The 19,224-nt window shown below is 36.4% G+C and overlaps 1 protein-coding gene across 1 annotated transcript; it reads right to left on the reverse strand.

Annotated features, from left to right (window-relative positions):
• Nucleotides 1–438: 438 nt before the first annotated feature.
• On the reverse strand, nucleotides 439–18,653 carry RBM44 (RNA binding motif protein 44). The gene is made up of 14 exons (XM_074966909.1): nucleotides 17,100–18,653; nucleotides 16,909–16,967; nucleotides 16,258–16,434; nucleotides 13,395–13,581; nucleotides 13,279–13,304; nucleotides 8,830–8,920; nucleotides 8,346–8,448; nucleotides 6,928–6,933; nucleotides 5,894–6,022; nucleotides 2,708–2,799; nucleotides 2,533–2,606; nucleotides 1,709–2,105; nucleotides 720–865; nucleotides 439–574 (listed from the first exon to the last, which is right to left on the reverse strand). Exons 1-14 carry the CDS (start codon nucleotides 18,651–18,653, stop codon nucleotides 439–441), a joined length of 3,177 nt encoding a protein of 1,058 aa, XP_074823010.1.
• Nucleotides 18,654–19,224: the final 571 nt, after the last annotated feature.

Here is a 19,224-nt window from a genome sequence, read left to right on the forward strand (position 1 = left end):
AAAAGAACAGGCCATTAGATGTCACTTTTGTCTGGAAAATTTTTGTAAATGCAGCACCATCAATATGTACAGTAACGTTAATGGAGATTTAACCTTTCTGTTGTGAAATCAGCAGAAATTCTGAAAGAATTTGAATAATATTCTCAAGTATGCTAAATTTTACACAGTGAGATTTATATCTGATAGAGTTAGCAATTTAACTTGGTAGACATTAAAAACTAAGTGATCATCACACAACTATTTCAAAAGAAGTTAATTCTTCTTCAGTGTCAATTCTTTCAGTGCACTCCCCACTGGCAATGAAGTTCGTGTGTGTTACTCCAAGCACAAAGTTATTTACTATGCTATACATATAGCTACGTTATACAGCCATGCAAACAATACATTTTCTATTTCAAAGTATTTTTCTTTCTGCACTAGAATGCTCACCTGTTCATGCTACTTTTTCTCACATTTGGATGCAGATTTCCTCAGAACAAAGGAAGCCATTTCCACAATAGCATTAATAGACAAGCCACTTAGGAAACCTTTATTATTTGTTCTGACCTCCAGCAAAGCATCCACAATATTGTCGCTAAACAAATGAGACAGAAATAAGACAGTCTTTAACTGAGTGTCATTATATAAACATGTTTTCACCAATTCCACATTTATCATTTCATTTGACCATCCTGAATATAAGATTCATAAATCAGGGGAGAAAAACCAGATACTCTTACCTACTAGCCTTGGGATGTAGTTCTTTTAGTTTCTTCATCAATTTGGTAAAGCTGCTCAAGTTCAATGTGTTAGGAGGTATAAAGGTAGCAGATGGATTAGGAGAGAACTGAACAGGTTTTATCTGCAGAGGATTCTCTCTCATACTCTAGATGCAAATTAAAACAATTGAACATAGAATGTGTTAAGTATTGTATGGATTGCTTATCCTATTTTACAAAAGGTTATCGCTTCTGTTATGTACCATTTTTCAAACTATTGGAGCAATTACAGATTTAGCTCAATAGTAAAATATTTATAGATATGTATATCAGGATCAAAACTGATCATGTTACAATGCAACTAACTGCTGCATATATCTTAAAATTAAATATTCTTATTTTGGTTACCATTTTTATGTTTTTTCATGAGTAACCACGTTAAATTAGGCAAAATCTAGATTACCGTAGGAACAGTCATTTTCATATTAAATCGAAGTAGAATAAGTTTTCAGGGTTGTGGTTTTTTTTGTTTTTTTTTAAATAATCACAACTGCAAAGATTGTTATTGGATAAAGTCTGTGGATGAAGAAAATCTGAAAATGAAATCATATAATTTAGGATACAATTTAAACAGAAGTTTTTCCTCCCACTCTTCTGCCAAACACAAAAATCTTTCTTGTACCTTAATAAATCACAATCCATTTCACTTATACAAACTTATTAAAAGTGAAAACTTTTAAATCTAAAAGAAAAACCAAAATAAAACCACAGTTATTCCAGAGGTGAAATGTAAAGGTACAGTTACTCAATGAGCTTACATCATTAAAAAAAATAAAGGTGGAGATGTCAACATTAGGCAGGAGAAGATGGAGAGCTATATCCCGTCCACAATATGCCACAAATACTGATTTGTGCACTTTGCACAAGCCAACACTACTGCAAAATATGCTAAGTACAAAGAAAGAATTAACTTTAAAAAATCATAATCTGTCCCAGGAAGAATAATTTACCTGTTGATCAACTGAGAATAAAAGGTGTCCTGATTCATGTCTAAGTGGCTTTAAATCAGAGGTAAGCACTTCTGAAGAGGCCAGGACAGGGGCAGGCACTGTTGAAGAAACTGAGGGAGGGACAAGCACTTTCAAAGAGGTTGAGGTGGTGGAAGGCACTTCCAAAGAGTCCGGGACAGAGCAGGTAGTTCTGACTTGAATATTTTTTTCCAAATTATCAGTGGCTTGGTTTTCATAGTGAAGTGGTCTGGAAACCTTTTGAGAAGATGGAAGTATATTTTCTCCTGCACTTTTTACAAGACGAACATTTACTGCTTTTCCTTTTATTTCTTTCCCATTCATTTCTTCCACAGCCAATTTTGCTTTACTAGCTTTTTTAAAACTCAGAGATGCATACCTAAATTTAAAAACATGTGCAAGAACTGAGAAAAAACCCTTTAATATACAATTTAACCAGCATCCATATGTGGATGATACCAAATTCATTAATTACAAATGCTTCTGATTATTGTGCAACTCTCTACTTTAAAATGTTAGCTACAGCTTTTAATTGAACTACAATATTTTAATCCAGCAAGGACAATATTTTATAATTGGTATTTTCCAGTAACATGTCAACTGTTTCTGGAACTCAGACATTGCCAGTCTACATCTAAAATATAATCTGTAGAAAATGTATTGATTTAATTAAAATTCCACTGACCTTAAAGTAACTTATAGAGTAAAAAAAAAAAAAAAAAAAAAAACCACAACTTTCCTAAGCACCACTTATTTTGTCAGTAACAAATGTAATACAAATAAAATTTACATTAACATGAATGTACCTGTAGTTACTAGAAAACTCACATATTGAAACCTCCAAAACCTGATACTTCTGGAAATGAGACCTTAGATCAACCTATAACAGATAGCATATTTAGGATGTAAAGTATGGCATGAAAGTAATTTACTAGATAAACAAGGTATTAATAATTATTATTTAAAGAAAGGCTGTTTTACCTCTGATACTGAAGGACTTAAGCCACCAACATGAATAAAATAATGCTTATTTGGCTCACTTTTTGTATTCTTCACCATCTTTATTTCTGGTAGTACAGAAATATACAAGAAAAATATTAATGTGCTATTCCTTATTCAATTCAATCTACAATAAATTAATTGTAAAAAAAGCAGAAAATATGTAAAGGCAAACAGTATCACTAAAAAAACTGAAGTGATTGAATGGAGAAAATGTGTTTCATGATTAGGGCCCTACCAAATGCAGGGTCCATTTTGGTCAATTTCATGGTCATAGGATTTTAAAAATCGTAAATTTCATGATTTCATCTATTTCAATATGAAATTTCACAGTGTTGTAATTGTAGAGGTCCTGACCCGAGAAGGCGTTGTGGGGGTGTCACAAGGTTATTGTGGGGAGGCTGCGGTACTGCTACCCTTACTCCCCCGCTGCTGCAGGTGGCGGCACTTCCTTCGGAGCTGGGCAGCTGGAGAGGAGTGGCTGCTGGCCAGGAGCTCAGCTCTGAAGGCAGAGCCACCACCGCAGCAGCACAGAAGGAAGGATGGCCTGGTATGGTACTGCCACCCTTACTTCTGCGCTGCTGCCTGCAGAGTCGGACCTCAGTCAGCAGACACCACTCTCTGGCTGCAGCTGCCTAGCTCTGAAGGCCGCAGCGCAGAAGTAAGGTTGGCAATAACACAACCTCCCTGCAAATCCCTTTTGTGTTAGGACCCCTAATTTGAGAAACGTTGGTCTCCCCAGTTAAATCTGTATAGGGTAAAAAGCACACAAAAGACTAGATTTCATGGTCCATGACGTGTTTTTCATGGTCGTGAATTTGGTAGAGCCCTATGCATGATAAAACAGGAAAAAGGATGAAATTGCATTTGTTTTCTAACAGCTGCCTTAAAACACTACATAGAAAAATACATATTTAAGATTTTGTAAAGGAGAGCATGAAGACCCGAAACATTTTTTCATGTACTTCTACAAAATCTGGTAAATTGATTCTCAAAACAGAGTACAGGTTTTAATTTGAAACTGTATTTGTCTAACCAATTTCCTTAATTCTAACCAATAGGTTCCTTTCCAAGACTCAAAGTCCGAGCGAGTCACAAATTGGGATTCTAGTGATCCCCTCTTGCGCAGGAAAACCTTAGAGCTCTCACGGCATAATGTCTTTCTAGAGGAGAAGCTTGTATCAAACACTGTCCAGGTATGCAATTAAGGGCTTCAAAGTTTCGATGTGCTTCAGCAACTATGCATAAGGTGTAGCTAGATGATCCGATGGTGTCAAAATGCAGCTTTGAGACCCATACTGTTAAATCAGAGTGTCTTAATCATTTTTAGGGTTTGGAGGGGTTTGAGTGTTATGGATTAAAAAAATGGGTACTGGGAGCTGGTGTCATTAATGGGGTGAGATGAAAAGCTTATGCTGTTGATGGAATTTTGTGGCTTGTGAGACAGCTGTTACTGCTGAGTGGTAGGTGTGGGAGAGACTGGTGCTCTACAATAAAATGGGGAAAGACACTCCTTCCACCTTCCCAGCACTCACCTGCACAACACTCATATTCTGGGCAGTGCCACATCAAGGGACTCTGATGTCAGTTCTAGAGTCCCTTAAATTGCTGATGGTCCTAGCCTGGAGCAGAGCCTCATGTGGGTAGGTATGAGGGTGGAGGACAAGAAGGGGAAGGGTGGCAGCAGCTACAGGGGGCAGGAGCAAACTGATCTTTTCCTCCTCTAGTTACCACTGGGTCTCAGGAACCCAGAGATTATTGTTGGCTTCAGCTAACAGGGTACAGTCCACTAGGTGCCCCTCTGCAAACCACTTCTGGCATACACTGAAATGGTTGGGCAGTGATGTCAGTGTGATGCAGGTCTTGATATTCAACTGGAACCTGCCGCTCAGGAACACTTGAAGCTGAAACTTTCAAGGTCTTCCAGGCTGGCTTCTCACTAGATTTACAAGAAGAGGCTAAGAAGCCAAGAGAGACTTTACATACTTTCTTCAGCACCTAATTGCTCAAAGTTGGAAATCACAGGAACAGAGAATGCACAGTCCTTTCCAAAGGAAAGAACACACTAATGGCACTGATGCAGGTGACATTGATGCAGGGACTCCAATCTGAGCTGTAAAAAATATGCTTCACATCAAATAGGGCACACTAGGTTTGAAGTGCTATTGAAAGGTATTTTCTGTAAGAATAAAGTAGTAGAAGAGGCCACAATATGGAGCAAGAAAGTTGTGAGTTCTTCACTGACCACAATCAGAAAGGTACTACTGGTTGGAACACAAAAACGTTCCCACATTCCATTGCGTGAGAGGTGTAACCATAGGCGCTGACTTCCGTAGGTGTTCCAGGGCTGGAACACCCACAGAAAAAAATTAGTGGGTACTTAGCACCCACTGGCAGCCAAACTCCCCCACCTTGCTGCCGGTGGCCCCTCTGATCAACTCCTCCCCCTCCCTCCCAGCACCTCCTGCCCGCCGCGATCAGCTGTTCCATGGCATGCAGGAGGCACTGGGAGGAGCAGGGATGGGGGCATGCTCGGGGGAGGGGTTGGAAAGAGGCAGAGAAGAGGTGGTGTGGAGAGGGAAGAGGCAGAATGGGGGTTTGGGGGGCAGGGGTGGAGATAGGCGTGGACTGCGGCGGATCAGGGGTGGGAAGAGGTGGGGTGGGGGCTTGGAGGAAGTGGCGGAGTGTGGGCAGAGCCTGGGGCAAGGGGGGGGTCGAGCACCCCCCAGGTAAAGAGGAAGTAGGCACCTATGGGTATAACATACCTCCCCTCCTCTTCTTATGGAACCAACAAGCTTTATCCTTTTACTACACTTAATTTGAGTAGTTCCAACTATGCCCCCATGCAGGGGCAAAATCTCAGAAGAGTGTGAATCTGACCTAATTATCTCTGGAGAAGTTAGTATTAGAAAAAATTAAAGAGGAATATTTCCAGCTCTGTGTTTGATGACATTACACACTTGAAAATCTTGCCCAAAGTGGTAAATTTTACACAACAGCTAGAAGAAATTCTTTATAGGAAACTCATCGCAAACAAGGAATGAGAACATTACTAAAAGAATATTAAAAAGTAGCACTTGAAAATCCAGCTGATCCTTCAGAGGACAAGCAATGTTCAATAAAGCAACACTAATGCCATTCTTACCTAAACTAGAGTGCTCAACTCACCTGTTGTACTAATAACCTTCCCTAGATTTTCTTGTTCCTTTTCATTCCCTTGAAGTGTTACTGAAAAATCAGTCACTGTAAAGTTTTCTTTAGCATCAAACCAGTCTTCATGTATTTCTCGATTTTTTTCTGCAGTCTGCAAGACAGTTAAAGCAAATTTAGTTTCATATACTAAAATTCAAGCAATGATATTGAGAAGGCAGAGTTGCCTGCAGAAAAGAGCACAAGGCTGAGAATTAGGACGCCCTGAGCACTAATCCTGACTCTGCCACTGATTTGTATGGTCTCAGGCAAGTGATTTCACCTATCTGTCTCAGTTTCATCTGTAAGATAGAGAAAAAATTGTGGAACACGCACATCACGTTAGTTCCTTTTTCAAAATAAAGGAAGATATTAAAAATACTGGTTATGTTTAGGGCTGTCAAGCGATTAAAAAATTAATCATGATTAATCGCACCAACAAACAATTTTAGAATAGCATTTACTTAAATATTTTTGGATGTTTTCCACTTTTTCAAAATATATTGATTTCAGTTACGACACAGAATACAAAGTGTACGCTGCTCACTTTATATTTTTATTACAGAAATTTGCACTGTAAAAATGATAAACAAAACACAGTATTTTTCAATTCGCCTCATACAAGTACTGCAGTGCAATCTCTTTATTGTGAAAGCACAACTAACAAATGCAGGAGTTTTTTTGTTACATAACTGCACTCAAAAACAAAACAATGCAAAACTTAACAGCCTACAAGTCCACTCAGTCCTACTTCTCGTTCAGCCAACTGCTAAGACAAACAAGTTTGTTTACATTTACAGGAGAAAATGCTGGCCACTTCTTAATTACAATGTCACCTGAAAGTGAGAACAGACATTCGCACGGCACTTTTGTAGCTGGCATTGCAAGGTATTTATGTGCCAGATATGCTAAACACTGGTATGCCCCTTCATGCTTTGGCCACCATTCCAGAGGACATGATTTCATGCTGATGTTACTCGTTAAAAAAATAATGCGTTAATTAAACTTATGACTGCAGTCTTTGGGGAAGAACTATATGTCTCCTACTCAGTGTTTTTCCCACATTCGGCCATATATTTCATGTTATAGTAGTCTTGGATGAGGACTCAGCACATGTTGTTCATTTTAAGAACACTGTCACTGCAAATTTGACAAAATACAAAGAAGGTACCAATGTGAGATTTCTGAAGATAGCTACAGCACTTGACCCAAGGTTTAAGAATCCAAAGTGCCTTCCAAAATCTGAGAGGGACAAGGTGTTGAGCATCCTTTCAGAAGTCTTAAAAGAGCAATACTCTCATGCAGAAACTACAAAACCTGAACAACCAAAAAAGAAAATCAGCCTTCTGCTGGTGGCATCTCACTCAGATGATGAAAATGAACATGCGTCGGTCCACACTACTTTTGATTGTTACTGAGCACAACCCGTCATCAGCATGGATGCATGCCCTCTGGAATGGTGGTTGAAGCATCAAGGGACATATAAATCTTCAGCGCATCTGGCATATAAATATCTTGTGACGCCGGCTACAATAGTGCCATGTGAACACCTGTTCTCACTTTCAGGTGACATTGTGAACAAGAAGCGGGCAGCATTATCTCCTGCAAATGTAAACCAGCTTGTTTGTCTGAGCGATTGGCCGAACAAGAAATAGGACTGAGTGGGCTTGTAGGCTCTAAAGTTTTACATTGTTTTATTTTTGAATGCAGTTTTTTTTACATAATTCTACATTTATAAGTTCAACTTTCGTAATAGAGATTGCACTACAGTACTTGTACTGAGTGAACTGAAAAATACTATTTTATTTTTACAGTGCAAATATCTGTAATAAAAATAAATATAAAGTGAGCACTGTACACTTTGTATTCTGTGTTGTAATTAAAACCAATATATTTGAAGTGGAAAACATCCAACAATATTTATATAAATAGTATTCTATTATTGTTCAACAGCGGGATTAATTGCGATTAATTTTTTTAATCACTTAACAGCCCTAACGACAATCATTCTCCAGTATCTAGAGAAAATAATTTAATTGTAGTAATATACAGACAAGAACATTAACATGTTAGTAAAATACATGGCTTTTCCCTGTCACCATTGACTCACACTATACTTAAAAGGAATCATTCTTTTAAGGCCTCTACCTAACATTATTCAAGATACTGTAGCTTGCAGCTACATATTGAACATACTTGTGCATGTTTCCATTTCTTTGTTACATTACCCACAGATTGTATATCTGAAACTGCAGTGTGTAGCTGATTTAACATTAAATGATCCCTTAGAGAAAGGGCAGTAGAGTATCAACGTGGATATTTTATTCAGAGGTTTGGGGTTTTTGCAAATTCACAATACAAGTAACAAACACATTGTGCTGTTCCTACTGAACTTTACTATCAAATCTTGAATTAGATACATCTAACTTACCCCTTTCTATATCTTGAGCCTCATACTTTATTTCAAAGTTCTTGTAGGAAGGATATTGCTTATGCTGCCTGTTGTCAGTTAAACACATCATTTGAGGAGTGACCTATAAATAGGCTTGCTTTAGTTATTTATTGAGTAACAATACTTTTTTTTCCTTAAAATGCATAATTTAATATTTTTCTAAGTTTCATACTATAGATGCGCTAATCAGCTATAGAAAAACTTTTGCCCACTAATCTGTTCAAGATCTCCATCAGTTTTGCATTTCGAAAGCAGTATTATAATCCCTTGGTAACATCAGTTGCATTGCATCCTATTGCTAGCACTGAGATACATGCTAAAATATGCCAATTCTTGGATGCAGTATAAAGATCAAAATTATATTTGTATATATTGTTCTAAAAATATGTCTGCATAAAGAATAGGATTTTAAAAGATTATTAGTTTATAAGAAGGTTCCAAAGTAAATGTTCAGGAAACTCACTAAAGGTGGTGGTGTTTTCAGGCTGGAGGAAATTTCGCTCTCTTGATGTTTTGAGATTTCTAATCCTGATTTTTCTGCCCCAGAACTAGAACTAAAAAATAACATGCAACTTTTGAAAATAGATTATAAATTCTAATACAGTCTCCTGTTATTCAGTGTAATTTTCAAAATGGATGGTCGCTACCAACTTAATTTTTCCTCATCTTCAATGTACTAAGAAAAATAAATATATAAACATCTACATATCCAGTGTAAAAGATACTAAAGTTCAATATTTTAATACAGAATTTTATAGAGAAAAGCATAATTGTACATTTGAAGATTCTATAAACATACTAGATATTAACAGAGAAAGAAAAAATGTACAGTTTGTCCCTATTGCTCGGAATATTTTACCAAATTAAGATTTCTAGAAAAAATTCTTTGGAAGTTAAAAATCAATTATTTGGTAATGTGATACGTACCCCCCCCCCCCCAAAAAAAAAACAAAAACAAAAAACCAATTCCAAGAAACATTTTAGAGGCCTTTTCTTTCACTCATCCACTGTAATATTACCTTACTGTCTACTACCTACTTTATTAATAAAAATCACTACCCATCTTATGTAAATATATTGTATTCATTGTGATGTAACCAGCAATTCTTTAAGTTGCTTATTTCTGCAGCTGTATTTTTCATTTTAAGAATATACTGCATGTTACTCAGTCTGACTACACTTAACATGATTAAGAGTAAGTTTAAAAGTAGCTATGAGATATGACTTGCTTGATTTTTAAATTCTTTCTCACAAGACAACTAATTTTGCAATTACACAGTAATACTGGAAGTTTTATTTCTCTTTTCACTTTGTCCTACTTATATAGGGTCATAATATGGCAATCTATTATTCTGCTGTGGCATTCTTTTATGATACAGTATTTAAACATAAATGTTTTTAAAATACTGACAAAAGAAAACTGGAAAATTATCTACATTGTCATAATATTTGTTTAAAGATAGAATTCTGATAAGCTGCACTATTGCAGATTTGTGTGTTATCCATTAGCCATAAAACAAACTACAGCCAGTTCCATTACATCACACCATATTCCAACAGCTTTTTGTGTAACAAAAAAAAGTAATACAGAAACATTTGCTGGTTCCATGTTAGAGACAGCACGAATAAAATTACTATTAATTTAATGGGTTCATTTTAACCGAATGTTACTCTGGAACCTTTAATGATACTTACAGGGCAACTGTCAGACTCTTAGACTTTTAGATCTATTGTACAGCTTTGTGTTGGTTGTAGATATGACAAGAACATCATATATGTAACACTAGCCCTTTGTTTCCAGAGAGACAGGAAATATAAGTGCAGATCCTTGAGCTGCTTGTTTGTGGGGTCTGTTCAGATGAAAAACAGAACTTTTTCATCTTCACTGAAGTACTGAAATATTTTTCATTAGTTTGACATTTTGTGTTAGTTTTGCTGTTGATTTCTTTTCATTATTTTAAATATGAAACTTGAAACTCGTCCGTTAAACTTTATCTGTTGTAGTCAGACAATTATTAGTGACATCTCCTTTGAAAACTATTTACACAAAAATTAGTGGAGAGATCAATCTTGAGTATATCTGATACAGTGGATTTTCTGAAAATATATATTTAGAATCTGTTGCTATTCTTTATAAATGAAAGTTTATCTTTCAGCAGAGGCTGAAGAATAATCTCCTTCCAAAAAATTCAGAAAGAATTTCTTTCGAAATGGTTACCTTCTCCCATTATTCTCAAATCTCCTTCCCCTTGAGAGGCCAGCCTTTTTGCATCCTGTTTATCAAACTACCTCCCTCACCCCAAGCTAATAGTAAGGGAAGAGGGCAGTAGTTGTGAAGGTGGTGTGCACACGAGAAGCCTGTAGGAGTAGTTTGGTAAACCACGTACTGGAAGGCTGACATACGTAGGGGGGAGAGTTAATGCTCTGGTACGTGGACTATGGTATAGGACAGTAGTGGAAATAATATGGTGTGTGACTATGTGAGGGGGAATAAAGGCTGTGCACTGTTAGGTGGCTTAACTTAACTTCCCTGCTTTTGTAGTTTTGTGTACCTGAGGGTTGTGTGTTTTTGCTACTTGTAACTAGGTCTGTCAATTAATCGCAGTTAAGTCACGCAATTAACTTAAAAAAATTAATCGCGATTTAAAAAAAGCAATAGAACACCAATTAAGCAATAGAATACCAATTAAAATTTATTAAATATTTTTGAATGTTTTTCTACATTTTCAAATATATCTATTTCAATTACAACACAGAATAAAAAGTGCACAGTGCTCATTTTATATTATTCTTGATTACAAATATTTGCACTGTAAAAATGATAAAATAGTATGTTTCAATTCCCCTCATACAAGTACTGCAGTGCAATTTCTTTACTGTTAAACCTACAACTGTAGGTTTTTTGGTTACATAACTGCACTCAAAAACAAACCAATGTAAAACTTTAGAGCCTACAAGTCCACTTAGTCCTACTTCTTGTTCAGCCAATCACAAAGAGAAACAAGTTTGTTTACATTTATGGGAGATAATGCTGCCCACTTCTTAATTACAATGTCACCTGAAAGTGAACAGGCATTTGCATGGCACTGTTGTAGCTGGCATTGCAAGATATTTACGTGCCAAACGTGCTAAAGATTCATATACCTCTTCATGCTTTGGCCATTGTTCCAGAGAACATATTTCCATGCTGATGACGCTTGTTTAAAAAAAAATGCATTAATTAAATTTGTGACTGAACTCTTTGAGGGAGAATTGTATGTCTCCTGCTCTGTTTTACCCGCATTCTGCCATATATTTCATAAAAAGATAAGGAGTACTTGTGGCACCTTAGAGACTAACCAATTTATTTGAGCATAAGCTTTCGTGAGCTACAGCTCTGAAGTGAGCTGTAGCTCACGAAAGCTTATGCTCAAATAAATTGGTTAGTCTCTAAGGTGCCACAAGTACTCCTTATCTTTTTGCGAATACAGACTAACACGGCAGTTACTCTGAAACCTGTCATATATTTCATGTTATAGCAGTCTCGGATGACAACCCAGAACATGTTGTTCATTTTAAGAACACTTTCACTGCAAATCTGACAAAATGCAAAGATACCAATGTGAAATTTTTAAGATAGCTACAGCACTCGATCCAAGACTTAAGAATCTGAAGTGCCTTCCAAAATCTGAGAGGGACGAGGTGTGGATCATGCTTTCAGAAATTTTAAAAGAGCAAGACTCTGATGCGGAAACTACAGAACCCAAACCACCAAAAAGAAAATCAACCTTCTGCTAGTGGCATCCGACTCAGGTGATGAAAATGAACACGTGTTGGTCCGCACTGCTTTGGATTGTTACCAAGCAGAACCCGTCGTCAGAATGAACACCTGTCCTCTGAAATGGTGGCTGAAGCATCAAAGGACATAGGAATCTTTAGCACATCTGGCATGTAAACATCTTGCAACACCAGCTACAACAGTGCCATGCAAACACCTGTTCTCATTTTCAAGTGACATTGTAAACAAGAAGTAGGCAGCATTATCTTCTGCAAATATAAACAAACTTATTTATCTGAGCGATTGGCCGAACAAGAAGTAGGACTGAGTGGGCTTGTAGGCTCTAAAGTTTTACATTGTTTTATTTTTAAACGCAGGTTTCTTTTGTACATAATTCTACATTTGTAAGTTCGACTTTCATGATAAAGAGATTGCACTACAGTACTTGATTTAGGTGAATTGAAAAATACTATTTCTTTTGTTTTTTACAGTGCAATATTTGTAATCAAAAATATAAAATGAGCACTGTACACTTTGTATTCTGTGTTGTAACTGAAATCAATATATTTGAAAATGTAGAATACAACCACAAATATTTTAAATTCTATTATTAACAGCACGATTAATCACGCGATTAATCTTTTCTAAATCGCTTGACAACCCTATTTGTTACCCATTAGTGCTGCAGACAACTCATCTATGCAACAGTGAACCGGACTCCTTTCAGACTTACACATTAACAACAGAACTGTCAACTACGTGCTGAATGCAAAAATCTTTATTACTAGTGAATATATGCAAGCCAGAAATAATACAACTTAAATTTAAGATCCCAGATAGAAATTAAATGTTGAATAGTAGGGAAAATACACCTTGTTATTTGTAAATTGATAAAATCTGAACTGAAGGTCATGAGGATACAAACATAGAACTCTACAATACCATTTGCATACAATTACTTTGCAGAGTAAAACCTCACTCTAAAATAAAATCTCACTGCCAAAAGTGCCAGCCTGCTTTTTCAGCTAAACAGAGTTGAAGTAACAAGTGAAGTTCTTACACAAAAAAACAAAAATAACTTACACTATTTATTTTGCGCTCACTTCTGGCCTATACCTTAATCTGAATATATAAATAAAAATTTTAATTACTTACTTATAAAGAAGGTCATCTTTCACTAACTGTCAAGAAAAAAAAGATTTCCCTTAGTTTTTAAATAAAAATATTCCTACTTAAAGCCAAAGAGTAACTTAAAAAAAACCCTACTGTACCTCTGAAGGAACATAGGAAGAAAAGACCGAGAGCAATTTTGACTCTACTGATAATGGGGGCAGTGAATCCAATGGTATACCCAGGACTAATTTTTCTCTCATGCTTTCATACCTAGCCTTCAGTTCTTCAAAAACAGACAACAAAGACGACCCTAGTTCAGTCTTGGCAATGTCACTTTTAAAATTCCTGAAAAAAATATAAAAGAACACTTCAAATATGTAATAGGACATTCCTGTTACACTACTGCTTCAAGAATTATCAAAAATATTTTATGGTGCCTCAAGATTTTTCATGTCCCTGCACCTCCCCCACCACATACAAAGAAATCTATTATTTCTGATAAATGTTAGCCTGAACTAGGTGTTCTCAAACTGAGGGTCAGAACCCCTCAGGGGGTCATGAGACTATTACATGGGGGGGTTGCGAGCTGTCAGCCTCCACCCCAAACACTGCTTTGCCTCCAGCATTTATAATGGTGTTAAATATATAAGAACGTGTTTTTAATTTATGGGGGGGGGGTCGCACTCAGAGACTTGCTATGTGAAAGGGGTCACCAGTACAAAAATTTGAGAACCACTCGCTTAAACCATCTTGGTCTTTTGTGATCTCTAATGCCATTTTATTTGTGACAAGTTTCAGAGTAGCAGCTGTGTTAGTCTGTATCCACAAAAAGAAAAGGAGGACTTGTGGCACCTCAGAGACTAACAAAATTTATTTGAGCATAAGCTTTTGTGAGCTAGTGAGCTGTAGCTCACAAAAGCTTATGCTCAAATAAATTTGTTAGTCTTTAAGGTGCCACAAGTCCTCCTTTTCGTTTTATTTGTGGACTTTCCTTTTTACAACAATTTCTTTTTTCTATATAGATTCTTGCATCAAAGAGTTATGAGACTCTTTCACTTTGCCCTTTGAAAGAATACTTATTTGTAATTATTTAAAAGTCTTAATAAAAATAAATTTAAAAAAATACAGTAGGACAATTTGTTTCCTATTTGTGAATTTGTCTTTTCATCAATAATCACCACTCCAGAGTTATTTCTGTGTAAGATCCACTCATGGGATCAACTGGAACAGCTGAGTCAAGTTTGTTTCCCCAGGGCACAGTAAGTGTATTAAAAGGCTAGATTGAAATATACCTCCCTCAAAGATTATAAATGGATCTTCAATCACTTTAAACAATCCCAAAGAATTCCTCCAGACTGGTGGGCATTTAGTTTAAGAGAATACAATTGAAGATAAAATAGAAAATATTGTTGTATTTTCTTTCATGGTGTATTGACCTGGAGTCTGAAGTGCTTTTGGATGCAACTTCTTAAGATTTTTTTTTTTAAAAGCAAACTAAAAAATCATAATGACAGGTTTCAGAGTAGCAGCCGTGTTAGTCTGTATTCACAAAAAGAAAAGGAGAACTTGTGGCACTTTAGAGAAGTGAGCTGTAGCTTATGCTCAAATAAATTTGTTAGTCTCTAAGGTGCCACAAGTACTCCTTTTCTTTTTTAAAAATCATATTCCATCATGCAGAATCATACTGACCTCCACATGGGTCATCAACAGGATTGGGAGCTTTAAATCCACTGCACAGAACTATTATCATTTGAGCTTACAAAGTAGCTAATAGGAACAGGCTGTTGCCCTTTACGTGGACAAACCAGCGAAGGAGGATGAAACGCAAACTTTGCCAGTGGGTTGCAAAACTACTTGCTAGCACAAGAAGACTGTGAGGCTCATGAATCACAGGTTTAATTCCAAATTCTGAAGAGGAAGTGTGATTTAGTGGTTATAAACTCTTTTGTCCCTGTCCCAGCCTGTCTGACCCTTTTACTCCTAACCATCCTCGGGATCCTGTCCATGTTCCCTCTTCTTCTCCCCTACCCCCGCTCCCACTGCTCAATATGAATCTGCACCTATTCATTCTTCCAGCTCCTTTTTCTGTCTCACTTGGTTTCTATTTCCCCTGTGCCTCTCTGTTTCTACCCTGGCCCTCACCCTCTGGCATTTGCATCAGGCTGCTTCCTGCTCCTCTGTGCTGTCTGGGCACCAGCAGTGGTACAATGATAGCACAGGAGAATTCCTATTCTAAGTTCCAGGACCTGGCACTAGGGTGGCCACACCAGCTCCTGGAAGGGAGCATGTTCAGTCACTCTACAGAGATTTTCCTGTAAATTTGGTTTTGAAAACAAGTGAACTGATTTAGCTGAAATTTTCAAAGTGCACGCACAGCCTGAGGCAAACATCTGTTATGGAAAATTTCAGGCTGAATGGTTCAAGTCTGACAGCGATAAGCAACTGAAAACAGGATCTAATAATGGAAAGTGTCAGGCAATCTCAATTATATGCATCACTACCTGTTCCACCTATAATAAAGCAGGCCTATTCAGCAACTAATGCCCTCCAATAGTACTTAAACAAAACACAAAACATTACTGCAGGGATAAAAGTAAAGAAAGAATTAGGCCAATTATTACTAGCAATTTAAGCTCTGTGGCAAACACCACCATCTTCTGATAAGGTCAAAATACTCTGATGTTTTGGCATTACACTCTAAGAGTATGTCTTCAGCAGAACTGATTAACTGGTCCAGTGAGTGTATTTGAATATATATTACAACTACATGTGTACAAGAATACATTGAGTATTTTTCATAGCAGTGACTAATATTAATTAGATTTGGAATATTTTAATTTCACAAGATACTATCAAATAACTAACAGTTATTTGGTTGACACTCAAATGGATTTTAGGAAAGCACTTGCTGAGCTTGCTGAAAGCACTTTACATTAAAGAGCAGCTGGATTTCTTAAATTCTAAATTATTGAAGAATATCACACATCTGTTTTATTCAAGAGAAATAAAATTAATGCATGCCTGTTAAAACATTCTCTTTCTTCCATAATAAGTCTGTAAATCTTCCAGCAGTGCTGGTGACACATCCAATAGTGAGTTCTTAGAAGCTGCAATTCTGCTTTTATAGCTCTCTGCAGCAGCATCCTACAACAGTTTGATGAATAAGTCTTCTCAGTTTCTTTGCTAAGATGCAACATCCTTTAAAAGGAAAAAAATATTATTGAATTGATTAAGCAAGAGAATATATTTCTTAATTTATTGTGTATGTATTATCTTGACATTTGAATAACTTTTAGAAGGTATTTCTGATTACATTATAGATGGAAAACTTAAAATCAGTTAATTCCTACTCTCCACTAGCCAAATAGGAAAAACAGTACTCCGCAGTATCAAGCTTTCACGTGATATGGTGGCTTTCACATGACATTGACCCGTAACTCAGAAGTGTCACTACAACTCTAGTCATCTTTATGCAGAAAGTGCAGTAATAAAAATGAAATGAATGTCAGTGGCTCTGTTAATTTGTTAATCTTCAGTGCAAGCATTCTAAATAAATATTTACCTTGAATTCTTAATTTGCTTATTCAGAGATTAAACCTGAAAACTATTAAGTAAATTCTACATTTATCACTGAGCATCCATAAATACAAATATTTATATTTTATGACATACCTTTCAGGATTTTCTCTTAAATCTCTGACACTCAACTTATTTTTCAACTCCAAAGGATCCTAGAAACAATAATCATTTAAAGGAAAATAATTATACCATCTGCATTTACTGACACCGAAAGAGTTACAAATATAATTATTTTGTTTTAAAAACGGAGTTTATTTTGAGTTGCTCAGTGAGCTCAAAATTACCTTAATTTGGGAATTCCATTCAGTTGTTGGGATTTCACTGTAGATACAATTTTCCCATGTCTCAGCAAGCCATGAGGCAATCTGCTCCATATTGCCACCTATACATGACAAATCTGTATTGCAGGCAACACTTCTACAGGTCTCAGTCTGCCATTCTTCAGACTTGATTTTATTCATCATTGTTAACTTTGTGTTGTTTGCTTTAGATACCACAGAAGCATTAGCACTAGTAGCTCTACTTGTAATGAAACAAGCCCTAAAATCAGAACTTGCATCAACAGTCTGGTTAACTGTAACTTTATTATTTGTAGCATTAGTCAAGCATGTGAGACACTTGATTTCTGAGTTAGGAAAATCTACTTGATGTCTGGTACTATCACCAGCATACTTATCTATAACTTCCACACAAGACAAATGACCATCTTTCATTGGAATTCTGGGGACTGCAAAAGAAAAATCTGGTTTCCTCTCAGTCTTCTGGCTGCAATCATGACAATCAGAATTAAATACAGACAAAAATGATTCTTCACAACTACAAGAAATTGAATCATCTGCATTTTTTCTAGAAATCTGTGTGGATGTCACAGAAGATCTTTCCCATGGTAATACACAAGTATTTCCATGGTTCTGCAACATGCTGTTAGTGCTGTGACCATCTTTCATTTTAAACACTTTTTGTATAGCCATTTGTGATGACTGTGCAACATCACAAAAAGAAACAGCTTTCATCTTTTGTTGATTTTCTGAACTGCTCATGGAGAGTGATTTTTGATAAGCCCTTTCTCTATTCACAACAGTATCACTTTCAAATGAATTTTCACCAAGTATACTATGATATGTATCATCAGTTTGTTCCTCCTCATGATTTTCATATTTCAGGCCTTTGTAATCCAACAGTGATATGGAGTCCTGAGATGTTTTTGAGTATTCTGGTATAGCTGCTTTATTATAGAACTCATCAACAGCACCATAATCTGAGGCAAAAGAACCATCACCTAATTTGCTAACAGGATTTTGCCCACCTATGGCTCCATCACATACAACTTCATAAAGTGGATCTACCAACTCCAGAACTTCTGAATTTTGCATCCTTAGAGTTTTAATTTGCTCAAAAGGCATATATGAGGTATTTTGATCAGAATAATCTTGTTCTTCAGCACTGTGATACTCTAGTTGTGAGTCTTCATCTACATCACTCTTGTGTCTGTTGTCACTCTCCTTGTAACTGAAATGTATATTGTTGCAGACCTTTCCCAACATACCAGCTTCACTTTTGTCTTCATATCCTTTGGAAATCCTCTCTCTTATTTTATTGTAAGTTTCAAGTTCTGCATCTAGTGATGAACTGAAACAAGCTAAGCTTTCATCTGGAAACTTTAATTCTGAGACATTTATGGAATATGCCTGGCCTGAAACAGAGCAGTTGACACCCTCTGCAAGTTCACGGGACAGAGAATCAACGCAGTCAATTTTATCAGACTTGTCTATTGGATAGGATGGCTCAGTGAAGACTCCTGTTTTACTCTTATCACTGATGTTTTCTCTTTGTTCCATGGTCCAAGTATCAGAGTTGTCACTAGAAGCAATCAGCTCAAACACAGTTTCTTCCAATTCACTTTCACTATAAAATCTTGAAGTCAACGACTTGTTTTTATTTATTGGTTTCTCACCTGATTAAAAATAAGAAGAGAAGTTCAAAATGAATTATAATGCACAAAAATATGTCAATGTATAAAACATTTTGTCAGATAAAATAGAAATGGTATCATGCTGTGATCAACTATATTATGATAAAGTCAGAGTTGTATGGTGCCTAAAAACAGGCAGAGTCCTGTGGCACCTTATAGACTAACAGACGAACTGGAGCATAAACTTGACGAAGTGGCTATTCACCCATGAAAGCTTATGCTCCAATACGTCTGTTAGTCTATAAGGTACCACAGGACTCTTTTTGCTGCTTTTACAGATCCAGACTAACACGGCTACCCCTCTGATACTCTCTAAAAACAGAAAAATTTCACTCAGAAGTCATCAGGTAAACCATGAAAAATCCCCAGAAAGATGTGCTATTTTTACTTATTTTAAGTATAATGAAAACACATTTTATCTAATATAATTCCAGATG

The sequence above is a fragment of the Natator depressus genome, chromosome 11 (genome assembly GCF_965152275.1).
Source record: "Natator depressus isolate rNatDep1 chromosome 11, rNatDep2.hap1, whole genome shotgun sequence".
Classification (NCBI taxonomy): Eukaryota; Metazoa; Chordata; order Testudines; family Cheloniidae; genus Natator; species Natator depressus.

What these genes read in the sequence shown, in the direction of transcription:
- RBM44 (XM_074966909.1), bottom strand. Translation starts at nt 18,653, where the DNA reads ATGGAACAAAGAGAAAACATCAGTGATAAGAGTAAAACAGGAGTCTTC. An exon ending in TTAAGAGAAAATCCTGAAAG is followed by an intron (nt 16,435 to 16,908) that starts GTATGTCATAAA and finishes TTCCTTTTAAAG; the next exon opens with GATGTTGCATCTTAGCAAAG. An exon ending in CTTCCTATGTTCCTTCAGAG is followed by an intron (nt 13,305 to 13,394) that starts GTACAGTAGGGT and finishes TTTTCTTGACAG; the next exon opens with TTAGTGAAAGATGACCTTCT.